Raw genomic sequence first — 23435 nt, forward strand, 5'->3', positions numbered from 1 at the left:
GCAGATGGTAAATTTGTTGTGCAGACGGGAACTCAGCAATCCCAATATAAAAGACATAAGACATCATGAACAGACAAATCATACAATAGAAGAACAATACAATCATCCATAAAAGAATAAAATATGGTCATAGAAAAGTGCTTTAACATCACCCTGGAAGTTCAACATGAACAAAGTCACCTTGTGGCCTCACTATTAGGTGCAGACACAAAGGTACAAAAAATAGTAAAACATAGCGATAAAATAAAAAGATAAATAAAATAAAATAAGATCAAATAAAATAGAATAAATGTAAAATATTTGTGTGCAAGATATGCACTATATATTCATAAAAAGAAGAATAGAACAACTCCGGGTCCATAGCAAAACATAACACAACAAGACATAACACAACAACAGACACACAACACAAACAATAAAAGAGACTAAAGCTAGAGATAGAAATATACATCACTGATATCAAAAATAGAATTACTATAAAGTTAAAAAGAGACAACTGTACCTACCAGTGTCTCCAGAACAGAGATTGATATCAGATAAATAGAGATACTTACAGAATACAATTATTTAATTATATATAAATAAATATATATAATTATTTCAATAAAAATAAAAAGTAAATTATATATTTTTCTGCTCATTCTTTGTTTATGGTTTTCACCACCCGGCTGCAGTCATCAGATTAGACACGAGGTGCATCGACGGAGGAAGCTGTCCACGAGGAAGAAACCGTTGTCGTCACTTCCGGCGAAGACCTAGCGCGGTCACGTGACGTTGCATTAGCTCGGTGACTCTGCTTATGTTTTGTCGTTTTAACATTAATGTTTTTTTTTTTTAAAAATGCCGTATTTCTCGCTTCGGTCGCTCCACCGTCGTCGAAAGGGAGTGTCTCCGAGGCCGCCGCGAGAGGAGCCGTTTACACCGGCGTCGGCAGCGGGAGAGAAAAAACCAAACGGCCGCGGCCGCTGTTACGTCACGTGACCAGCATGCGGCGGAGCGTTTGATAAAAAAAGATGGCGTGAGCGCGGCGGAGCGGAGAGGACAACAACCCGCGGACCGACCGACCGTCTCACCGACCGTCAGGTAACCTCGCATCCTACCGGGGAGAGAGGGAGGGTTAGGGGGGGAACAGACATTTAACACAAGCCGAACACCTCCGCGTTTAAATGGGAACAACTTGACGTCGTGTTTTTGACACACGGGAGGTTTTTCTGCTGGTTATTTTTTTTGTTTTTGTTTGATGCGACAACGGTTAGCGATATTAACGGCTTTCGGTTGCTAACGTTAGCTATGGCTAGCGACAGCGATGACACTGCGCGAGAGCAGCAGCAGCAGCAGCAGCAACAACAACAACCGTGTTAGCAAACCGAGCCGCTTGTAGCCGCACAAACACAGACACACACAGAGAGAGAGCCACATACATTGTGTTTTTTTCTGTAATCCGGAGCTTTCTGCCGGAGCTACATTTAACGGTAATTTCAGTTTCCTCTACAGCGGCAGTAGCAGCGGCAGCAGAAGCGGCAGCAGCAGCGTTAAGTTAGCTAACGTCAAACTTGTGTGTGTTTTTAAAACGTTAACGCAAAACGCTCGCTGTTGACGCCCCAGAGACAAAGTTACAAAAAAACAAACAAAACAATAAACACACACACTGGGTAATACTAATACTAATGATAACAGTTCAATGCATAACGTTAATGTCACCACCTGTGAGGTCGACACACCAACTGTGGGGGCGAGCGAAAGAAACCGATGACATTGGTGACATTAACAACGGCTGGATCGACCACATTGTTTCAGTTTTAGTTAGTTTCCACCACACAATTGATAAACACCACTGCTTCGTCTTTTATTTTGTAAAGCAATAATGAATGTGAAAGTGTCTTTTTAAGCTAATAGCACCGCTAAGCTGGCTGTGTCACCCTGGGCTGAGCCAGGCCAGTTATAAGCTGGTATGACACAGTGTCAGTCAGCGGTTAGCTCTTACCGAACCCGCGCGGTGGTGACCGTTTGCTACTGTTGATGCGCCGCGCGGACGGACGGAGGTAGATAGATAGATAGATAGATCCTGTTTGTTTATAATAATTAACCGGCTGAGGTGAGACTAACGAGTCCGGGGGTGAAGCGGATGTGTTGGTGGCGTGTTGGTTCAGGTTGTGGTAAGTTATTGTAGTAGAGGAGTTGGAGGGGGAACTACGTTTAGTTTAGTCAAAGGGATCAGGAAGTTGAAAGCAGGGCAGCGCAAACACGTGTCTTGTTTTGGGTGAAGAGTCGGGGACTCAGGTCTGGTGTGTAAATGTGCTTTTCTTTACAAATCTTATTCCTCTGTCGTTGGTGGGGTCTTTTTTTTTTGTTTAAATGGCGGATATCCCGAGTTTGTGGTTTCATTTTGAAGAGTTTCATTTTCAGTTTTTTTCCCCCATGTGCGGTGTTTGATCAGATGCGGTGAAGCGAAAACATTTACAATAGAGACGGTTTGTTTTTCTTATCATTGGGTTGAAATAACTTTGTCTGTGTGTGAAATGTGGACGACAAAGGATTATCTTCTTTTTTTATCCGTTTATATATTACATGTAAAAATGTAATGCTAGTTAATTTTTGTCCAGAAACTGGATTTTTAACGCCCCTGTCATACTTGTTAGATCCACACGTGTGCTCATACATGTGGTTCCCATAGTTTTTTCTAATATCCAGGGCTGCAACTAACTTTTGTTTTCACTGTCGAGTATTTGATTGATTTCTTTGTTAAGCTTCTTGTCCACAAAATGTTGGAAAATGTTTTTGAAAAAATCCCCAAACATTTACTGTAGTTTTCCAGCCTCCAAAGTGATGCAGTGTGTTTCCTACTAACTGGCTAAAAGTCCAAAATATTAGGTTTGTTGTTATGTGTGACAAACAAAAAGTATAAAATCCTGCAAGTGCATTTATTTATGTAGTCTTTTGGTCCTATAACTGTATTTATTGTACTCAGTAAACATGCACATCAGCAGCATCTATTAACTTGTGTTGCTAGCTACGTAAATTATATTTAAATTCAGCTCTCCAAGTAATAGAAACGTTCGTTTTTTTATTCAAATTTACCTGTAAAACAAATAAATACAAAGTCTTGTATTTCCGTAAAAGGCGTACAAATTCAAAAGAGTCGGTTTGTTGTAAAATAAACACGAGAGAAACTGTAAGCATCAATGGCTTCATGTTTCTTTTGTTTTATAAAATGACAAACAATGAATTGATTATAAGAACGATCAACAGTGAATTTTCTTTCAGTTCAGATTCAATCAAATCAATCAATCAAAATAAACTTTAATGTCCCCGGAGGGAAAATTGTCATTCATTGAGTATTTGTAACAGTTGTGTTTAAATTATTGTAAATTATTATAATTAACATGCTCCTTTTTGAGTTTGTCAAAGCTGACTGTCAAAGCTACATCACCACAATTTGAGATAACAGCAGTTTTTTTTATTTGTTTGTTTTAATAAATGTTGGAAAATGCAGATCACATTTTCCTAAAGCTCAATAACTGGTGTTCAGATGGTTTGTTTTCAAAGGGATTCAGATTTCTGTCATAAAACAAACTAAAGCTGAGAAACCAAACACTTTGGAGTCTGGAAACAAAAAAGATTTGCTTGAAGAACATCTCGGCATTTAATCCCATTTGTTTTCATTCGTCACGTAATCTTGTTTTTCTTCATGAACAAATGTTTGTCGGCGCTGCTGCGACATGATGGATGTTAATAAAGTTTTATTAATTTGTCTTGCAGATGGATCCTGGACAGGATTTACTCCTCGCTGCTCTGAGTGAGAGCGGCATTTGCCCAAATGATATCGGCTTCTTTGACGTTGATTCTCAGGATGTTGCACAGCCCTCTACAACCCAGCAAGTAAGACGATCTGTAGTTTGACGTGTTCTGCACCAGAGGAGATGTTTTCCACCATTTAATGTTGTGATCTCTGCGTCTGCTCCAGTCTATCTCCATCAGTGCCCTGGATGTTGGCGTGGGGGCAGAGACGACGGAGGTTGCTCGAACGGAGTCTCCAGCTCCAGTCCCTATAGTTACTATCAGGGTGAGATTACGGAACATGATGTTCTCCTGATTAATTATTGAACACTTGAACGCCTCGTTGTTTTGTGGAATGAATTAAATCGAACTCCGTCTCTCTCTCTTTCTGTCTAATGTCTCCCACAGCACAAACCTCAGCCATCAACCACCACATTTGTCTTAAATCAGCTGAATCAGTTGCCGTCGCTGGGAGCTGTCGTGACCAAACAATCAGTGACGAACCCCATCAAACACACCATCACCGTCACCAAGGTGGTGCACGTTGCTAATTCAGCCCTGCGAGGTTCATCCACCCCCTCCACCACAAATGTTCCCCCGTCGGCGTCCACAGTCGTGCCTTCTAACAGAGATCAGGTCCGTTGTGTGTGGAGAGAGAAAGTCCAGGACGACACATTGGAGTTAAAGTCGATCCTCCGGGTTGTTAATGATCACGTGTGTTTTTTTTTCTACAGCAGATTCAGCTGAAGGATCTTCTAAGGACCGGCCATGCGAAGAGCGCCGGCCTAAAGGGCAGCAGCCTAATGGAGCTGATGAAGCTAAAGCCTCCGCCCGACATCGCTCCACCCGTGGCAACAGCTACAGGTCCAAGTGAGTTATTGAAATGTGCAATTAAAACCAGAGAGTCGTGATGTACGATTTTAATCATCCCTGTTTTTGGAGGCGCCTCAGAAATGTTAAAAAGAAAAGTTGAAAAGAACCTCAGAGAAACCAAGATAATGAGCTAAAAACTGCAGAGCTGGTTATTAATTCTTGGTGGGTTGACCCTCCTGGTGTCTCCTCAGAGTGAGTTGATGATTTTATAATTATTGCTCAGCGCAGGGTGAAGTCCCAGCACAGAGTGAAGATAGAACCAAACAGTTTACCTGGTAAATCGGTAAAGAAAACAAAGATTACATCTGTTATTAGAAACTGTAAAGAGAAGGAGTTGTGTACAAAGAGGAAGTCTTTGATCAGAGTTGTTTGTTAGATTTTGTAAATAGAATTTAAAAGACGCTTCAGACTGGGCAGCTTGTTAGAAGTGAATAAATAATATAAATAAATAAAGTATACCAAATGAGAATACAGATGACTGCCACACTTCAGTGTTTGTGTCACTGTTTCATTAAAACATCTGTTTGTTTTCAGATGAAATCAACAACGGGATCAAGAAGGAGGTGATGGGTAAAGATCCGGCCAGGATCTGGATCAGCGACGACATCAAGATGCAAAACTTTTCACATCCTCTGGTGAGCGCTGGCTCTGGTTGTTTTAATTGTCCGTTTTTAGAAACACACATGAGGCCGCTACACGTACTGCAGCATTTACATGTGAATATTGAGGGAGGTTATTGATCCGTGTGTCGATCCCTGTGCAGAAACCTCCTGGGATGAAGGAGGAGGACGAGCCGGAGGAAGAGGAGGAGGACGAGTTGGGTCACGCAGAGACGTATGCAGAGTACATGCCAATGAAATGTGAGTGTTACTGTTTTGTTTTTTTCAAATATATGAAGTCTTATCTCCGTTTGACGACCCGAGCTGTGCTGATTGGCTGCTGACCCGGTGGTTTGTCTCTGTAGTAAAGATCGGCCTGCGGCACCCCGACCCCGTGGTGGAGACCAGCTCGCTGTCCAGCGTCAACCCTCCAGACGTTTGGTACAGACTGTCCATCCCAGAGGAGACCATCGACCGGGGCTGCCTGTCGGCCCTGCAGCTCGAGGCCATCACCTACGCTGCTCAGGTAAACACTGTTTTCAATTTATGGAGATGAAACCCTGGTGAAAAATTTAAATTGAGAACTTCAAGTTAAAACAGAAAATGAAATTAGTTTTTTATCGAAAGAAACGGGGAAGAAACGAACATGTTTTATTCAATATCCAGGATCAACCTGAATAAAATCCTTCTCTTATTCAGAAGTTAATTACACCGTAATCAGAGGTTTTAAACGTTGCATTTATTCAAAAGTCACATTTTCGAAAATTGCTTTTAATATTCTACTTTTACTCTGCAGGACATTGGGTTTTGTTTGAATATAATTAATTTTTCAAAGTGTCTGTGGGGATCCTGAAAATCCCCCCCACCCCCCTAAACAATGTATAATTAATATCCCATTTTGAAATGAAGATGGGTGCCAAAACCAACACCCCAGGTTAACGCTTTGTGTGTTTTTTTTTTTCTTTTTCTTTTTTAATGGTTTTGTGTGAGTGTTAATTGTAGGGCTGGGTATTTTGCATGTTTATTAAAGAGATTCACAGAACTAATTCTGCAAATTGTACAAGGATGGAACTCCCTATTAATGAAAATATTAATTTTTAGGCTACATTAAAAGTTGACCCAAAAGCAGTTACATTATGCACATTTATTTAACATGAACAACTCTTCAGTAGAGTTTCATATTTCATTTCTTATTCGTACTCAATATTCTAACTAATTAACAGGAAAATACAAACATAAAAAAGATCGATCTAAGGATTTTATGAATCGATATTGCATCTTTAAAATGAAGATTGATATTAATCGGAAATCTTTTTTTTTTTTTTAAACCCAGCCCAAGTTAATTGCGTTAATTGATTTCCTGTGCTGCAGCAACATGAGACGTTTCTCCCGAGTGGCGATCGAGCTGCGTATCTGATCGGTGACGGAGCCGGTGTTGGGAAAGGCCGAACCATCGCAGGGATCATCTATGAGAATTACTTGTTAGGCCGCAAGAGATCGCTTTGGTAAAAACCACAAACCTCCTGGATCATATTCAACATGGCCAACTACAAACTGTTGTGTTCGACCTCATGTTTCTGATGTTTCACCTCCTTTTGTCTTTTAGGTTCAGTGTCTCTAACGACCTGAAGTACGACGCTGAGCGGGATTTAAGGGACATCGGAGCCAAAAACATTCAGGTTCACTCTCTGAACAAGGTGAGTCACCGTGACAACAGAAGTGTGTGAGTGTTTACTAGATGGTTGAAATGTCAAAATGTGACTCAATTGCTTTTTTGTTTTGTGTTTGTTTTCAGTTCAAATACGGCAAAATCTCCTCCAAACACAACGGGAGCGTGAAGAAAGGTGTGATTTTCGCCACTTACTCATCGTTGATAGGAGAGAGCCAATCAGGAGGCAAATACAAGACGAGATTCAATCAGCTGCTCCACTGGTGCGGGGAGGACTTTGATGGAGTCGTATCCTCTTATAGAAGCCAATTAAAGTCAATTTACGTATAAAACAAAGTCATTTAAACGGGATGTTTTTTTGTGCCAGGGATGCAAACTGACTTTCCTTAACCAAACGTCTCCAGATCGTCTATGACGAGTGTCACAAAGCCAAAAATGTTTGTCCGATCGGATCGTCCAAACCGACTAAGACTGGACTCGCAGTGTTGGAGCTGCAGAACAAACTCCCCAAGGCTCGGGTTGTGTATGCAAGTGCTACAGGTGAGTTAGTGAGTCGACGTTATCGGTTTGAACTGGCAGCATCAAAACGTGGGCGTGGAGGGAGAACATGAGCAAACACTGGAGTCACTGAGCTGGTTTCTGTCCAGGTGCCTCTGAACCCAGGAACATGGCCTACATGAACCGGCTGGGGATCTGGGGACACAAGACACCGTTCAGGGAGTTTGGCAACTTTATTCAGGCTGTCGAGCGCAGGTGAGTTTCTCCTTCTGTTGTGTTCTGTAATTCAGACGGGAGGAGAGTCGTCTGTGATTAAAGAGGAACGATGCAGGATTTTTACCTAAACTCTGCTGCATTTTTACCTTAATTAAACAGCTTAGGAGTAACTGTGATGGTTTTATATACACCGCCCGTAACCGCAACGCAGGGCTTCAGACAAACTTTTTTTACTTGGAGCACAGTGGCCCCTCACCTAAAATTAAAAAAAAAATGGAGTGCAAGCAGAACATTTAGGGACACTTACCACATAAATCAACTTGCTAAGTAAATATTCACATTTCCTTTTCATTAATGATCCTCAAACACATTGGCCTGACACCTATAATGACAGATTACAGATTCATTGAGTCGCCCATTTCACATTTCACCAGTGTTAACAAAAAAATGGCAAATTAACTGGTTGCACAGGCACAAGAAGATCAAAAAATTTACTTGCACGGTCTCAAAATTTAGGGGCAAAATGCTCTCAATTAGGGGCAGTTTGGAGCCCTGCCACAACACATGTGTTATACACTCCCGCCATGTGTATGTCCACTCCCGCCCGCACCCACAAACTCTGAGAATTTATGCCCGCACAATAATAGAGATCATTGATTTTGTGTCTTCTCCCGTCCCACAGGAGAAAACACATCATTTTAAAGGCTATTAATAAAGAGATTCATGGGGTTGTTTGTTTCTTTAACGTGTCACGGAAGTGTCCGAGACAAGGTATAACTTCTGAAGCAGACGTTTCATTTACCTCACTAAATTAAATACAACGGTCACGTTTCTCAGCTCACAGCAGCACTAAACTTCCGCACGCTGATTGACATCACCTGCAGTCCAGTGTCTGACAGAGAGACCGGAGGGTGACTCAGCGATGTTACATTTCGTTACATTTCCTGGCTTGCATGTCTTTTGACACACTGGTCAGGAATAACGCTGCTATTTTGTTGTTTTCATTTAGTTTTTAATGAAATAAATCAATCTCCGATCCAGCAGTGTTTTTTTTTTTTAAGCAGCCCGCTATCTACTGGACTTGTAAAGTTCCCCTTTAATGTGCTTTTTTTGTCTTGTCTTTTCTTCTCATATCCAGAGGTGTTGGTGCCATGGAGATCGTCGCTATGGACATGAAACTCAGAGGGATGTACATAGCGAGGCAGCTGAGTTTTACAGGTGTCACTTTCAAGATCGAGGAGGTTCCGCTGGCTCAAAAGTACATCTACATGTACAACAAGTCTGTGAGGCTGGTGAGTGAAGGACGAGGAGCCTGTACCGGTTAAACCGTCGCTGTTGGTTCTTTATTTCATGCTTAGATGAAATATATTTATTTTCTTGGTTCCTCTCAGTGGGTGAGCGCTCGGGAGAAGTTCCAGCAGGCGGCGAACCTGATGGACGCAGAGCAACGCATGAAGAAGTCCATGTGGGGCCAGTTCTGGTCGGCCCACCAGCGATTCTTCAAGTACCTCTGCATCGCATCCAAAGTGCGCAGAGTGGTGCAGCTGGCCAGAGAGGAGGTCCAGAACGGGAAGGTGAGGCGCTGCATGAAAGACGGAAGAAACAAAGGAAGCACAAACATTCCTAGTCTTTTTATTTTTCATTTCCACCCAGATTGACTTCCGATTGCTATAAGCGGATTAGGCCTTACAGCAGCGGTCTCCAACACGTTGCTTTCCAAGTAGCTCGCCAAAGGCTGCCAAATGAATCATACAGAAATTTGAGAACTCGTAAAGTTAACGTAAAAGTAAAAATGTGTATTATAGAAGTGAAACACACATTTCAGGACCGCTGACTCATCAGAACAGACATGTCCTGTGACTTTCAGCCTCCTTTCAGATTTAATAGAGGAGAGACAATTTCAGCTACCAGGATGATAGAGGCTAAAAACAAACTATTTTCATGAATGTTACAAAACATGAGTAGCTCTGAACCATTTTCATTTTGTAAAAGTAGAGGAAACAAGGTTGGATTCCCCTGTCTCACTGTGACATTTTATACTTTGCTTGGCTCTCTTTGAATGAAACGATAATAGAATTAGACTAAAATTAGGGAGAAACAAGTCCAGAAAAGAAAAAAGATCAGTTGCTCTGCGAGCTAAACTCAAAAATCTGAGTAGAAACAATCAGACCTGAGCCTGATTGGGTAAATAAAGGCCTTGACCACTGTTTGATCATTTCTGGTTAAAAGGACATTTTCAATCTGCTGTTTGTGTTTCAGTGTGTGGTGATCGGTCTTCAGTCCACCGGCGAGGCCAGAACTCTGGAGGCCCTGGAGGAAGGAGGAGGAGAACTCAACGACTTTGTGTCGACCGCGAAGTACGGACAACACCGCAGACGGTTTTCTACCCTCGCTGTTTAATCCGGGTGAAGTGAGTGTGGCTGTAATAAAACGTGTCTGTCTGTCTGTGTTGCAGAGGTGTGCTGCAGTCTCTGGTCGAGAAGCACTTTCCAGCTCCAGACAGACAGAAGCTTTACAGCCTGCTGGGCATCGACCTCTCGGCCAAGAAGACGCCGTCTCCCAGTGAAACGGCAGCACAGCTCGACCAGAAGGGCAAGAAGAGGAAAGGTAATGGAAGTTAAAAGAATAAAAGAATAAAACCGAACGTGTCAGGAAACTGTGATATAACTGATGTCTGCGTCGACGCTCTGTCCAGGTGCAGACATCAAAAAGCAGCAACAGAAGAAGAAACCTCGCAAACACGGCGGCCTGTCGGGCACGAGCTCGGAGGAGAGTCAGTCCGAGGATTCAGACAGAGAGTCCGGGAAAGACAGCGACGACAGCATGAAGTCGGTGAGCTCGGCGGACGAAGACGACGACTTCAACCCGTTCAGAGACGAGTCGGACGACGACGACGAAGACGGTGAGTCTGAGAGAGGCCGAGGACGCCGAGCGGAGAGAAGAAAAAAAACGTTTTAGATCCTGAACGGTGCTTAGTGGAAACCTGTAAAAACCTTCCTGTGTTTAGATCCGTGGCTCATCAGGAAGGAACCAAAGAAAGGCAAAGAGAAAAAGAAGAAGAAGAGGAGGCGGAGCATCGACCCAGACTCCATTCAAAGTGCCTTGTTAGCCTCCGGCCTCGGCTCCACCAGGCCGGCCTTCACCGCCCCCGTCATCCCCCCCAGCGCCCCGGCCCCAGGTAAACACAACGTAACACATCACAGCACAGATAACTAACTGATGGGACCTTTATAGAGTTAAAGGGATAATTCAACATTTTGGCAAATTGGCCCATTGCCATAATCCCTATAGTCATAGCAGTAGGTTCGTTATCTTTAATTGTCGGTGTAAGCTATTTTTAGAACGGCGGTGGACAAGTTGTGACCTGCACATTCACCACGCTATGAGATAATAACAGAACGTTACCAGACAGAGTTGTTTTAGAGGGAAATACAGACACTGCTTGCTGAAAAACTGCCCCTGAAGGCAACGCACATCAGCGGTTTTGCATGAATTTACCTCTAAAACAACCGTCTGGTAACGTTCTGTTATTATCTCATAGCGTGGTGAATGTGCAGGTCACAACTTGTCCACCAGAGCGTTTTGGAGTTGTTGGATTGTGTATTTGATGAGTTTGATGAGGGAAACCAAGAAATCCCATGAGCCTCCGTAGCGTAGCTCTGAGCAGCTCACAGCTCTGCTCCGCCGTTCTAGAAATAGCTTGCACCGACAATTAAAGGTAACGAACCTACTCCTAAAACTATAGGGATTACGGTAATGGGCCAATTTGCCAAAATGTTGAACTATCCCTTTAACGAGTGTGTGTTTGTGGGTTAGTGAAGGCAGAGAGTCAGGACACCTGTCTGACGAGTCAGGACGCCGTGGAACACGCCCAGAAAATGAAGAGAGATCTGCTGGAGAAACTGGAGCAGCTGGCAGAGGATCTACCTCCCAACACGCTGGACGAGCTCATCGACGAGCTGGGCGGGCCCGACAACGTGGCCGAGGTGAGAACACCAACCTTTCTCTTTCTTTATTACCGTTGTTGGGGTTTTAAAACTGGATCAGTGTTTGTTCTATCTGACCTACATTGTGTGTTGTTGTTGTTTTTCTCTGCCGTGCTTCAGATGACTGGACGTAAAGGTCGCGTGGTCAGCAACGACGACGGCAGCATCACCTACGAGTCTCGCTCGGAGCTCGACGTCCCCGTGGAAATCCTCAACCTCACGGAGAAGCAGAGGTTCATGGACGGAGAGAAGGTAGAGACAGAGTCACAGAGGAAAACATGTTAATCATCACTGACTGGAGGTTTAGAGCCTAGATCATTCACTCAGCGTCCACACTTTATATGTTTGAGACTAAAAGGAAGTGATACGGATCAATAATTAGTTATTTATTGAACAGTTTTTGTTAGTTCACTGGCCACACGATTCAATTCGATTACGATTTATCAGTCTACGATTCAGTTCGATTCGATTATATGATACATTTCAATGCATCCTCAATTTTCTATGTTGCTACACGTGGCTTCATTCATCAATTAACATAGATAGTCAGATAAATATGATAACTAATTTAACTGCATTTCCACAATACAGCAGCTTCCTTGAAGTCTGAACACACAAAGGCCTAGGCTACTTAAAGGTGCACTTGTTAATCTCTCAAAAACAAAATCTAAATCCTGGTATCGTGCTTTAAGATAAATAATAATAAATCACTGTCTCTGTTTGTGAACAATATCATCATTCAATTATTTGAATTTAAAAATCGTTTCTGTGACATAACGGCATCGATTCAGAATCGTCCCGTTAAGAATCTCAGTGCATCTTTGAAACGATTATTTTCGGTGACTCTAGTTTTTGTAATGGCACACGACATCATCACTGTTACTTTGACTGAGTGTGAAGCTTAACTTCACTTTATAAATTTCCTGCTGCCGCTGGAGAATAAATGATTGTTATTGGTCCAGACTGCAGCTCGATCTCATGATGTGAATAATGACAAACAGGATGAAGAAGAAGAGGCGTCTTGTTCAGTAACACAGTTACTGTGAGGTCGCCATGTTTCATTAGCAGCAGCAGCAGCAGCAGCAGCAGTGTTGTTGTATGTTTTTGTCTGACTGTCAGAAATCTCCTCAGGGCTTTTCTTCATACTTGGTGCAAACATTCACTTCAACTCAGAGATGAACTGATTAGATTTTGGTGGGAAAAGGTCAAAAACCAAGGTCACAGTGAGGTCACAAGACATGAAATGATTCATAATTATGAAATGACGGTCTTTTGTATCTAAATGCTGAAAGTGCAACATCACTGTGACACTGTTATTAGGGAGCAAAAAAAATCCATGAACCAGTGAATCAGCTGTTATTACTCATGCTTACATAAACACATGTCAAATATGGTTCAAACTCTTGTGACAGTATTTTACTGCGTTTACTGGAGGCTCAATGTGTTTTTACAATAAATAACTTTTATTATTCACAATGTCCTCAGTGCAGCTCAGCAAGGGAACTCTGGGAAAATGTCAATAAATTAAACAAAAATCAGTAGAAAGACACAACACACATTTATTTTTCTCTAGTGGATCAGATTGGAGCTCAGCTGCAAAGTCTTCACACACTCTGATATCGATATGTCTGAGAAAGGCGTCTGAGTGATCGATCCGTCCCTGTGTCTGACCGTTACTCAGTGCTGAGGCTCAGAGACGAGTGTGTGTGCAGCTGGTTTCCTATTAAATGCAGAACCACCTAAACGCCTTTATTCATTTTACTGTCGCACAACAAACAAAACAAAAACACACCTGAGCTGAAGGAATTCGAACTATAGCATCGACCCAAACAAAACCACATCACCAGAATGAATCTGATCAGACAAAGCGGCTGCTAATTGTTGCTTATGTGAAAAGTAATACTGGTCGTTGTTGTTGTTTTTCCTTCCGACCAGAACATAGCCATCATCTCGGAGGCGGCCAGCTCAGGAATCTCCCTGCAGGCCGACCGGCGGGTCAAGAACCAGCGGCGGAGAGTCCACATGACGCTGGAGCTGCCGTGGAGCGCAGACAGAGCCATCCAGCAGTTCGGTCAGTGGAGAAGAAACCTCCGGCCGCTCCGTCTTTCAGTCTCTCATTTAACTGAATAAATGGTGGTTCAGCGTGGTTCATTGTGTACTAAAGGTTGTGTTGTGTGTGTGTTTGTGTGCACACAGGGAGAACGCACAGGTCGAACCAGGTCACGGCTCCAGAATACGTCTTCCTCATATCAGAGCTGGCGGGAGAGCAGCGCTTCGCCTCCATCGTCGCCAAGAGACTTGAAAGCTTGGTAAAGACTCGTTTAACTCTGCTCAGTTAATTTAATTTATTGGTTTATTTGAGAGGGACAGTGCAACACTGATCAACAGAAGTGTTAGCCAGTAAGGCTAGTTTTCATCTGTTGTCTCTGGCCAGATGTTACAGGCAACCTAAGAACCAAAAGAAACAATTAAGCAATGCCTTAAAATACATGTGAAATTACACATCAATTTACCTAAAAGCTCATACTAACAAATAGGACATGTACATAACAGAAGGCAGGCGACACATAGCAACACTGGCATGCAGACAGAAAAAGAAAAGTAGATTACATATAGTACAGATAATACATATAGCTATGACATAAGCACAAACGGTTAGAACCGACCGGTCGTCAGGTTATGAAGCACGTTGACTCAACCTGTGGCCGTTGTGTCCCACAGGGCGCTCTGACACACGGAGACCGGAGAGCCACGGAAACCAGAGACCTCAGCAGGTTCAACTTTGACAACAAGGTGAGTGGAGGAAGCCATGGTGGTCAAGAGTGTAGTGTGTTGTGTCGTTTGTGTGGTTTTAGTGTCTGACTGGCGTTGGTCTGATCCGCAGTACGGCAGAAACGCTCTGGAAATAGTGATGAAGTCGATCGTGAAGCTGGACTCTCCGCTGGTGTCGCCGCCCTCGGAGTTTAAAGGTGACTTTTTCAAAGGTACGAGTCAGACAGGGATCGGCCCCTTCTCACTCTGACGTTCACACTGTGCGTTTAATTTGCTGTGCGGCCACTAGGGATGTCACGATAATAGATTTTTTTGGTACGATTATTGTCAGAGAAATAATCATGGCATTACGATTATCACGATTATTATGCATTCATTAATTTCACAACACTATTAATGTGTAAAATCAAAATATAGTTAAAATATACATTACTAGTTATAAAATATTTTAAATATCTATCTATGACCAAAATATCTATCTATCCATGACCAATTATTAATCCGCCAGGGGAAGTGTTTGAAATATTCAAGTCATTAATTGTCATCTATACCAAATGTTTAAGTTCATTTTAATCTTTAATTTTTTTTAATTACAAATGACACTCTAGCATTTAAATTCCTACCAGTTCAATGCTACGTTAGGTAGATGAATGAATGAATACTTTATTTCAAACATGTGAATAATATATTACACTTGAAGCACTAGTCGATAAAAACCTTTGTATGGACCAGTATCTGTGCATTTACCTTTACTTTGGCGCCACATCTGCCGACACGGTTCATACAGAATCTTTTTTTGGCAAGTGACGTTATTTTTAGGAATCTTTGCAATCAATTAATTGTGGCGTTTAATACTGCGATTAATGGTGAAAACAAGTAATTGTGACAATCCCTAGCGACCGCTTCACCCTGCAGCTGCCAGTCATTACCACCTACTGTGTTGATGTCTTTGTATTTTGTAAGAAAAAAATGAGCAGTTTTCTAATAACAGTGTTTTTCCTCCTGCAGAAATCCAGGGTGGATTAATAGGCGTTGGTCTGATCAACGTGGAGGACCGATCTGGCACGCTCTCGCTGGACAAAGGTCAGTTTAAATTATCAGAGGAAAGAAAAAAACAGGGGTGGTGACATCACCGCTGCTCTCAGAGCTGTGATTTGATTTACGATGCATGAAATCTGCAAATAAATCTAATGCGTGCCCTCGTGTGTGTGTGTGTGTGTTGCGGTGCCAGACTACAACAACATCGGCAAGTTCCTGAACCGCATCCTGGGCATGGAGGTCCAGCAGCAGAACGCCCTGTTCCAGTACTTCTCCGACACGCTGGCCGCCGTCATCCAGGAGGCCAAGAAGAACGGCAGATACGACATGGGCATCCTCGGTGAGACTCTCACAAAGACGGAAATGAATCATTTAAACAGTTTTTTTGTTTTTTCCTCCTTTGTGAAATCCGACCGTTGGAGCAAAGTGTGACGGTGTCGAGTATCGAGTGAGTAAAAACTGCTTCTGCGCTCGTCTCTTATTAGATCTGGGCTCCGGTGATGAGAAGGTGCAGAAGGTCGACTGCAGGAAGTTCCTCACGCCGGGCTACACCACGTCAGGACACGTTGAGCTCTTCACCGTCAGTTCAGATCCATTGATTCATTGATTCATTCATGTAGATGCTCTTTCAGGATCCAGGTGGGTTACAGTGACTTTACCTGACACTGTGTGTGTGTGTTTCCTCACAGGTGGGTGTGGAGAGAGGAATGTCGTGGGAAGAAGCCACACATGCTTGGGCAGATCAGAATGGAGCAGATGATGGTTTCTATGTTCAGGTAAGGACGACTCGGTCCCTCACTGACTCTGATCACTTTGCAATATTGATCTGCTCATGTAGTTCCTTTTTCCACTACGCTTCGTTTGTTTCGTTCTTTGTTCTGTTCTTTCTTTCTTGCTTGCTTTGTTTTGTTCGTTCTTTCTTCCGTTCATTATTTCGTTCGTTCGTTCTTTCTTTTGTTCTTTCTTGCTTTCTTTATTTCGTTCTTTCTTTCGTTCGTTATTTCGTTCTTTCTTGCTTGCTTTCTTTCGTTCGTTCTTTCTTCTGTTCTTTTTTCCTTGCTTTCTTTTGTTTGTTCTTTCTTTTGTTTATTCCTTCCTTCTTTCTTTCGTTTGTTCGTTATTTCTTTCTTTTTTTGTTTGTTCATTTTAACATTACCACTTTGTGTACAAACTGCACACTTTACCCTTCTCTCCCCAACTGTGCAATATTATGCACCTGTTTACCTTGTCTGCTGCTGTAACACCTACATTTTCCAAGAGTGGGATCAATTAGTAGTCTTTCTTTTCTTTTTTCTTTTTAAATTTTGTTTGGAAAAGGAATTTTCAAACAGATTTGTCAGTACAAAAATACAAAATTGTCAGTCCCCCACCCCCCTGCCCCAACCATTTATACATACAGGTGAATAACAAGAGTCTGTGGAAGTCACTGTGTGTGGTAAAGGACAGTCCTCCTGCTCCTTCATGAGCTTCCATCTTCACTTTCCTGGAAACGTGTCCTTTACATATTCCACAAAATATAAAAGGTTTAGCACATTTACACAATTAATAGACTTATGTCTGAAAAATGTGCCCTGCAATTTCCCATAATGCAACTCACTGGCATCTTTCATCAAACCCAGACTGGTCCATGCCAGTTATTCAGATGTATCTGGTTGCAGTGCAGCGTTTGTGAGACAGAATCGACTCCAAGACGAAGATGTTTCATCAGACCTGCCGTCTTTATCCTGTTTCCTCACACTGAGTTGTTGTTTCTTTCCCAGATGAGGAACAACAAGAAAACAGCCATCCTGGTCAAAGAGGTGAACACCAAGAAGAGGCTGTTTCTGGTCTACAGGCCCAACACGGGGCGGCAGGTCAAACTGGAGGCGTACGCAGACATCAAGAAGAAGTTTAAGAAGGTGACGCAGCTTCTGGTGTTTTTTACTTCTCAGTGACTTTTTAATTAAAAACCCAAGTTGAACTCTGCATGTGGAGACTCATGACCTCTCTCTGCCCCGTCAGGTTTTGTCAGATGACGCCAAGCAGCACTGGACCGACCAGTACAAGTCCTCAGCAAAGATCTGCTCTCATGCTTATTGGTATGTTCACCTCGTCTGTGCATTTAAAGCTTTATACGTCTTATTGCTACAAATCATTAAACCTATCATTGAGCCAACGGCTGCACCTCATCACCATGAACCAGTCCAGCATTAGTCTGGGGCTGTTTAGTGGCTTTTGGTAAGCAACTGGAACCAGGGTGAGAGAGACAGGCCTTCCTGTCAAAATAAAAGCACCAAGCTAATAAAAATGCTGTGAAACTCCCAGAGCTATTAAGTTAACCTTTTTCTTTCATTGTATTTAACTGTATTACAAGTTATTGTCTATTTTATACGTTTTTGGTGAACACTTTTACCTTTGTGAATTCTGGATCCGCTCTTTGGACCGGAACCAGAATCCAGACAAAATTCAGAGTGAACGGAAACCCGGCTCTTCTCCTCTCCGACATACTCTAAATACTAAATATGTGTTAATCCGCAGCTGAAAATAGTTCCTCAGTTGCTGAAACTCTGTCTCTGATGCATCTTGAATGATTTGCATCTTAAATAGTTTAATTTATTCTGGGATTTCTTCACGTTAATGTGATGATTCGTCCTTTTTAAAGCTTCATTTCCAACATCCATCAGTCATTTTAAACTCTTTGCTTCCATCTTGTGTGTGTGATTTCTAAACCTGTGTGTGTTCCTGTGTGCAGGCGGGGGAACTGTAAGAAGGCGTCGGTGGGTCTGCAGTGTGAGATCGGCCTGCGCTGCCGGACCTACTACGTCCTGTGCGGCTCGGTGCTGAGCGTGTGGAACGAGCTGGAGGAGGTTCTGACGCCCGTCAGCGGAACCAACGTGAAGGTTCAGATCGTGCGTCTGAGGACGGAGGACGGACAGAGGATAGTCGGTACGTCGACGTCTGATCAGAAATACTTTGCTCTGAATTAGGAGCAACTGAGGCGTAAAAGGTTTAAAAAGGTTTTTGTTTTCTAAACCTGGTGTTGATCGTCTCCGTGTTGGTTTCAGCTCTGGAGACAAAATGTTTCTGTCTTTTGTTTTGTTGTGTTATGTTGTGTTGTGTAATTCCACGGTTGTGATCTGGTTGGTCTCCAGATGCCACGTCGCCTTTTTAAAGCATCTATTGTGGAAATACCTCTGTCTGTTTCACATCAGCCTCGGTTTCCTGCCCCTGTAATTAACCCTGCATTAGGATGGACTCCTTCTTCTCCTCCTTGTTGCTGTCGTATCGTCGTCTGACTCCTTTTTTTTTTTCTTACTGATGAGGCTTCTCCCAAATCGGTGAATGGGTGCGTCACAAACTCTTAGTGGCTCGTCCATTCGTTCCAACGTCAGATCGATGCAGCTTCAGTCTGTTAGAGACTCTGACTCGTTACGGCTTGTGTGTTTTAAACTGCACAAAAAGCAGAAGTGGGAAAAATGAGCAAGTTTTGGTTTCATGGGTGTTGTCAGTCAGTCAGAGCAGTGACGGCAGCTTTATTTTTACTGCTCGGTCACCAGAGTGTGATCAATCAGACGGTTAAAAACAGACGGGGTGTCACCCAGAGTGTGGAACTGGTAGTTTCTCATGTTCACTTGTAGGTCGGCTCGTCACCAGACCAACACCAGAACATTACCACTTATTCGATACCACGATTAAAAAAAAAATAACTCTAAATTCATCAGGCTACTTTTATAAAGGAAAAAAAAGTTTCACATCAAACGTTCTTGTATTTAAGCTCCACTGAGCTTCAACAACTTCTCAGAAACATGAAGTAAGAACAGAGTAGAGAAGGTAAATATGACTCAATACAAACAAAGTCATGGAGGCGTTACTTTGGTCCTTCAAGTCGTTCAACAAGAAAACTACTGTTCTCATTCATTCACTTTTAGGTCAAAAATGACACTCTGGTCGAATGCTCAGTTTGAGTAGTTTTTTAAACAAAAAAGTCCAAATTCTCTGATTCCAGCTTCTTAAATGTGAATATTTTAGGTTTCTTTGTTCCTTTATGACAATAAACTGAGTCTGTCTTTGGCTGTCTTTGGTGTGTGGACAAAACAAGACATTTGAGGACGTCACCTTGTGGTTTGGAAAACACTGATTGATATTTTTCAACAATTTTTAACATTTTTTTGACCAAACAACTAATAGAATCATTTACTTAATCGATAATGAAAATAATCGTTAGCTGCAAATAAAAGACTACATTAAAAAGCATCTTACATGCTGTGAGTCCTGAGCTGCTTGTGTGCAGGGCTGAAGGAAGCAGCTGTGCAACCAGAGTCTGTACATGTAAATTCCCATCAGAGAGGGAGGGCAGATGTACAGCAGAGCAACTACAACACTGTGTGTGCCATATACGTTCATTTACATCCTGGTATCGGTTCTAGTGACAATTCCTAGTTGTATCTGTTGACTCCTCTGACTCTGACCCTGTCTCTCTGTCTCTCTCTGTCTCTCTGTGTCTCTGTCTCCGTCCCCTCAGGTCTGATCATTCCAGCGAACTGCGTGTCTCCGTTAATCAACAAGCTGTCTACGTCGGACCAGTGCCAGCAGCTGGCCGTGCAGGAGCAGCAGAAGCGGCAGCAGCTCCACCCTCAGAGTCTGAGTCACGCGCCCAACACATAGTCAGAGGGGCATCGCCGTGGCCCCGCCGCCCCCCACCCTTCCTCCTCCTCTTCCTCCTCCTCCTCCTCCGCCCTCGAGTTCACTCTGAAGGGACCGGGGCTCCGTCTGCGTCAGGACCGCCGGCCCCACCGCTCCTCCTCCTCCTCCTCCTCCACCTGCTGTTCCCATCTTCTCTGAGGGTGGGAGGCGTCGTCGCACCGAGCTGCGCCGACCCTCAGATGTGAAGCCGTGGTTGTACAGAGAAGATTTCAGGGTTTTGTTTTTGTTTTATTATTTTGTTTTGTTTAGTTTTTCTCTTTTTTTTTTAAATTTTCCTCTCCAGAGACTCTTTGTTTTCACCTAGAGCGATTTGACAGGTGACGTATCGTCCTCTGACATTCAGAGTGAAAAGATTTGTGATTATATATTGATGCAGGCGGAGTTCAGACTGGGAGAGCGTCATGTCGGCCTGTGGCTGTCGTCGTCCACTCCTCACGCACACACACACAACACACACAGACACACACACTCTCACACTCTGGTATGAAGCAAAGACTTTTCTTTTCTTTTCTTTTCTCGGTCCAGAACAACGACAGAAACCTGCGTCTTTCAGAGTCTGAGAACTTTTTTTTTTTTTTCTCCTTTGATTCATTAGAAAGTCGCATTTGATGCTGAACTACATCCCATAGTAATATATGATGAGCACTGTTCAGCACTAACGCAGAGGAAGAAATCGGCTCCTTGTCTTTCAACCATTCGTCCCGTAACTGCAGGAAACCTGACGTAGACAAAGACCAAAACTCCTCCGTCACCGTCACACACCAGTTTACTTTGTTTTGTTTTTAATCTTTGTTGTGCACATGGATCTCAAACTGATCAAAGTTCCTTGGTTCCTTTCTTTCTTTTTCTTTCTTTTTTAATTATTCCATCTTCCTCGTCGTGTTCCTCTTTGTCCACAACAGTCGGGCGTTTGTCAGTCGTGCCTTTGTGTCGCTGCAGTCAGCCACCTTCACAAAACACTAACAAGCAAAGATTTGGTTCAGTGTCAGCTGTCCGGCGCGTTTTTCTATTTATAGCAGGTTGAAAGTAAGAAAATAATGTTGACACAGTTAAACATCAGAGGAGCGAGCTGTTACCAACAACACCGGCCTTTCTTTTCCCACACAATGGAGATCTGGTTCAGAGCTGCAAAGTGTTTTCATTACCAATGAAAATATATATATCTATAAAAATAAAAGCAGCGTTCACAAGTCACAATATAATGTCGTTAAAAGCAGATATTGTTCAGTACGTGTCAACACTTCTCCTCTGAAGATGTATATTTTGTTATTACAGCCGTGTTAATATATTGTCATTCATCTGTTTATAGACGTGCGGGTGTCCACAGGGGGAGTGACATCACTGACAGCTGGCTCATATCTGTTTATAATCACATTATAGCGTGTGATAGTCGTTTATTATCTGTTTATTTATTGCTTTATAAATGCTAAACACACTGAGACTTTGTAAAGCTGCTGTTTGAGACTTCAGCTCTTTGCTCTGGTCAGTGGAAACACTTTGTTCTTGTTTTGATGTTACAAGGAAAAGAAAAGAAAGAAGCACCTTTTTGGTCTTTACCTCGACGTTTCCTCCGTCACCTTCCTCCTCCTGGTGTGGTGTCGCCGTTCATCCAAATGAAAAGTGGAAAACAAACACTATAAAGCCGCCAAGGAACTCTGAGAAATGTGAAATGCATGTCCTCGACAAAGACAAAGAGACCACTCACCTTCCGAGTTTTTTATTTTTTATTTTGCAGCAGGTCTCAGAGCAGACACCGCGCTCTGCCCAGATGTTTTCTTTTTCTATTGCCTTTTTTTTCTCCTTCTTTTTTTAATGGAAATCCGCTCAGGGGTTACACTCATACAAAGACCCTCTTTTTTTTGTTTTTTTTTTTTGGAAAAAACACAAACAAAAAAACACAAAAAAACAAAAGAATATGACTCGGTGGGTTTTTACAGTGCATCTGAAATGCATGACTACACCTCCTTCTACTCAGTGATGTTACTCTGGCTCTGTCTGCGTACGTGCTCCTCTCCTCTGACTCCTCTTTTGCTTTCTTGAGCCCAGTTGTAATTAAATCCAGTGATTGCTCCAGTCGAGTAGCGCACCACCGAACCTCTCTGCCTCCTCCTCCTCTCTTCCTCCTCCTACTCCCCCCTCCTTCCTCACCTCTCTCCCCCCACCTCGATCTGCACTGGAAGGGACAGACCAAAGTCTTGGACACATGAGCTGTCCCCATAGCCGATGGATTGAAGATGCATCTGAACCTGTGGATTAGTTACTGTTACTAAAGTGTGATGCATTCAAAGGCAGGTGGGGAAAAAAATAGAAACGAATCAAAGGAAGGAAAAAGAGTCTTTGTATCATACCGATGTGGATTTTGTACAATTTGTAAAAGGATCCAAACAGATTTTTTTTTCTTTTCCTCATGCAGCACATCTCAACTGTTGGACAGTGTCTCTAAGAGAGAGAGTTTCCTGTTGGAAGTGGCATATTTTAACTTGTTGAACGTGCACCACCGTATATAAACCAACAACTCATGGTTTTATTTTGTCTTTTGAGATGTTGTGTACACAGGCTGCTGCTGCTGCTGCTGCTGACAACGATAACGACGATGATAACGTGGTGACATTTGTTTTTCGAATGCCGTTTTAAACAAAAAAAGAAAGTCACGGCAGATCGGCTCCTCTGACGACAAAACACTTGAAGGACTTTTTCTCTTTTTGTTTTATTTTAATTTTATTTTTCTTTCTTTATCATTGCACGAGTTGCACTACTGACAAGAGTTGTACAAAAATTCAACATTACCTGTACATGAATGAGTGCGATGCTCAATAAAGCTTGGTATACTTCTACCTCGTAGCAGCGTTTGTCATAGAATCAGGAGATTTACATGCCTTTAGACTTTTATTTTGGTTTGTTTGTGTCCTGTTTTATTCTGAAAGGACACCATCAGTGTGTAGAGTCATTTTCTCCTGTAGTTGGTCAAGATGGAGCAGATTTTTGTGGTCATTTTAATTTATCTACCTTAAAATCATCTGTTCTAAATGAGCTGACACTTTAAATTCACAATCAAATCTTAATTTTGGTCATATTTGTTGTCATCATTCCTCCAAAATAGCCATTCAGTACGTTTACTGTAGGAAATTACTGATTTTTGAATGTAATTTCAAGAAAATTACAGTGTAAATTTACCAAATTTCAAATGAAGTTCAAAACTTAATATTGCATATTATTCAATGATTGACTGAATCTGCAAAAGTATCTTTATATAAATACACTTATGGTGATAATATACATGTATTTCATTATTGGATGATGCTTTAATGTGTTATTATGATAAAG

The 23435-nt window shown here is 42.5% G+C and overlaps 1 protein-coding gene across 3 annotated transcripts; it reads left to right on the forward strand.

Moving 5' to 3' along the window:
• Positions 1-659: 659 nt before the first annotated feature.
• sbno1 (strawberry notch homolog 1 (Drosophila)) lies at positions 660-22945 on the forward strand. 3 transcript variants are annotated; one of them, XM_085792750.1, is made up of 33 exons: positions 660-1083; positions 3760-3879; positions 3965-4063; positions 4186-4413; positions 4512-4647; positions 5185-5285; positions 5414-5510; positions 5615-5775; positions 6621-6754; positions 6856-6946; positions 7045-7206; positions 7323-7458; positions 7566-7671; positions 8771-8924; positions 9024-9206; positions 9892-9989; positions 10088-10239; positions 10328-10534; positions 10640-10810; positions 11449-11618; positions 11739-11870; positions 13554-13689; positions 13815-13927; positions 14340-14411; positions 14503-14602; positions 15399-15473; positions 15622-15768; positions 15914-16008; positions 16118-16204; positions 17189-17326; positions 17430-17506; positions 18160-18353; positions 19930-22945. In XM_085792750.1, exons 2-33 carry the CDS (start codon positions 3760-3762, stop codon positions 20070-20072), a joined length of 4215 nt encoding a protein of 1404 aa, XP_085648876.1. In that variant the 5' UTR covers positions 660-1083; the 3' UTR covers positions 20073-22945. The 3 variants fall into 3 exon arrangements, with proteins under 3 accessions (XP_085648876.1, XP_085648878.1, XP_085648877.1); XM_085792752.1 differs by having other exon boundaries at positions 14503-14587; positions 19930-20190; XM_085792751.1 differs by having other exon boundaries at positions 741-1083; positions 4515-4647.
• The last annotated feature ends 490 nt before the right edge of the window (positions 22946-23435 follow it).

This window comes from Trachurus japonicus, chromosome 12, assembly GCF_045865225.1.
Source record: "Trachurus japonicus isolate A0001 chromosome 12, Traja_1.0".
NCBI lineage: Eukaryota > Metazoa > Chordata > Actinopteri > Carangiformes > Carangidae > Trachurus > Trachurus japonicus.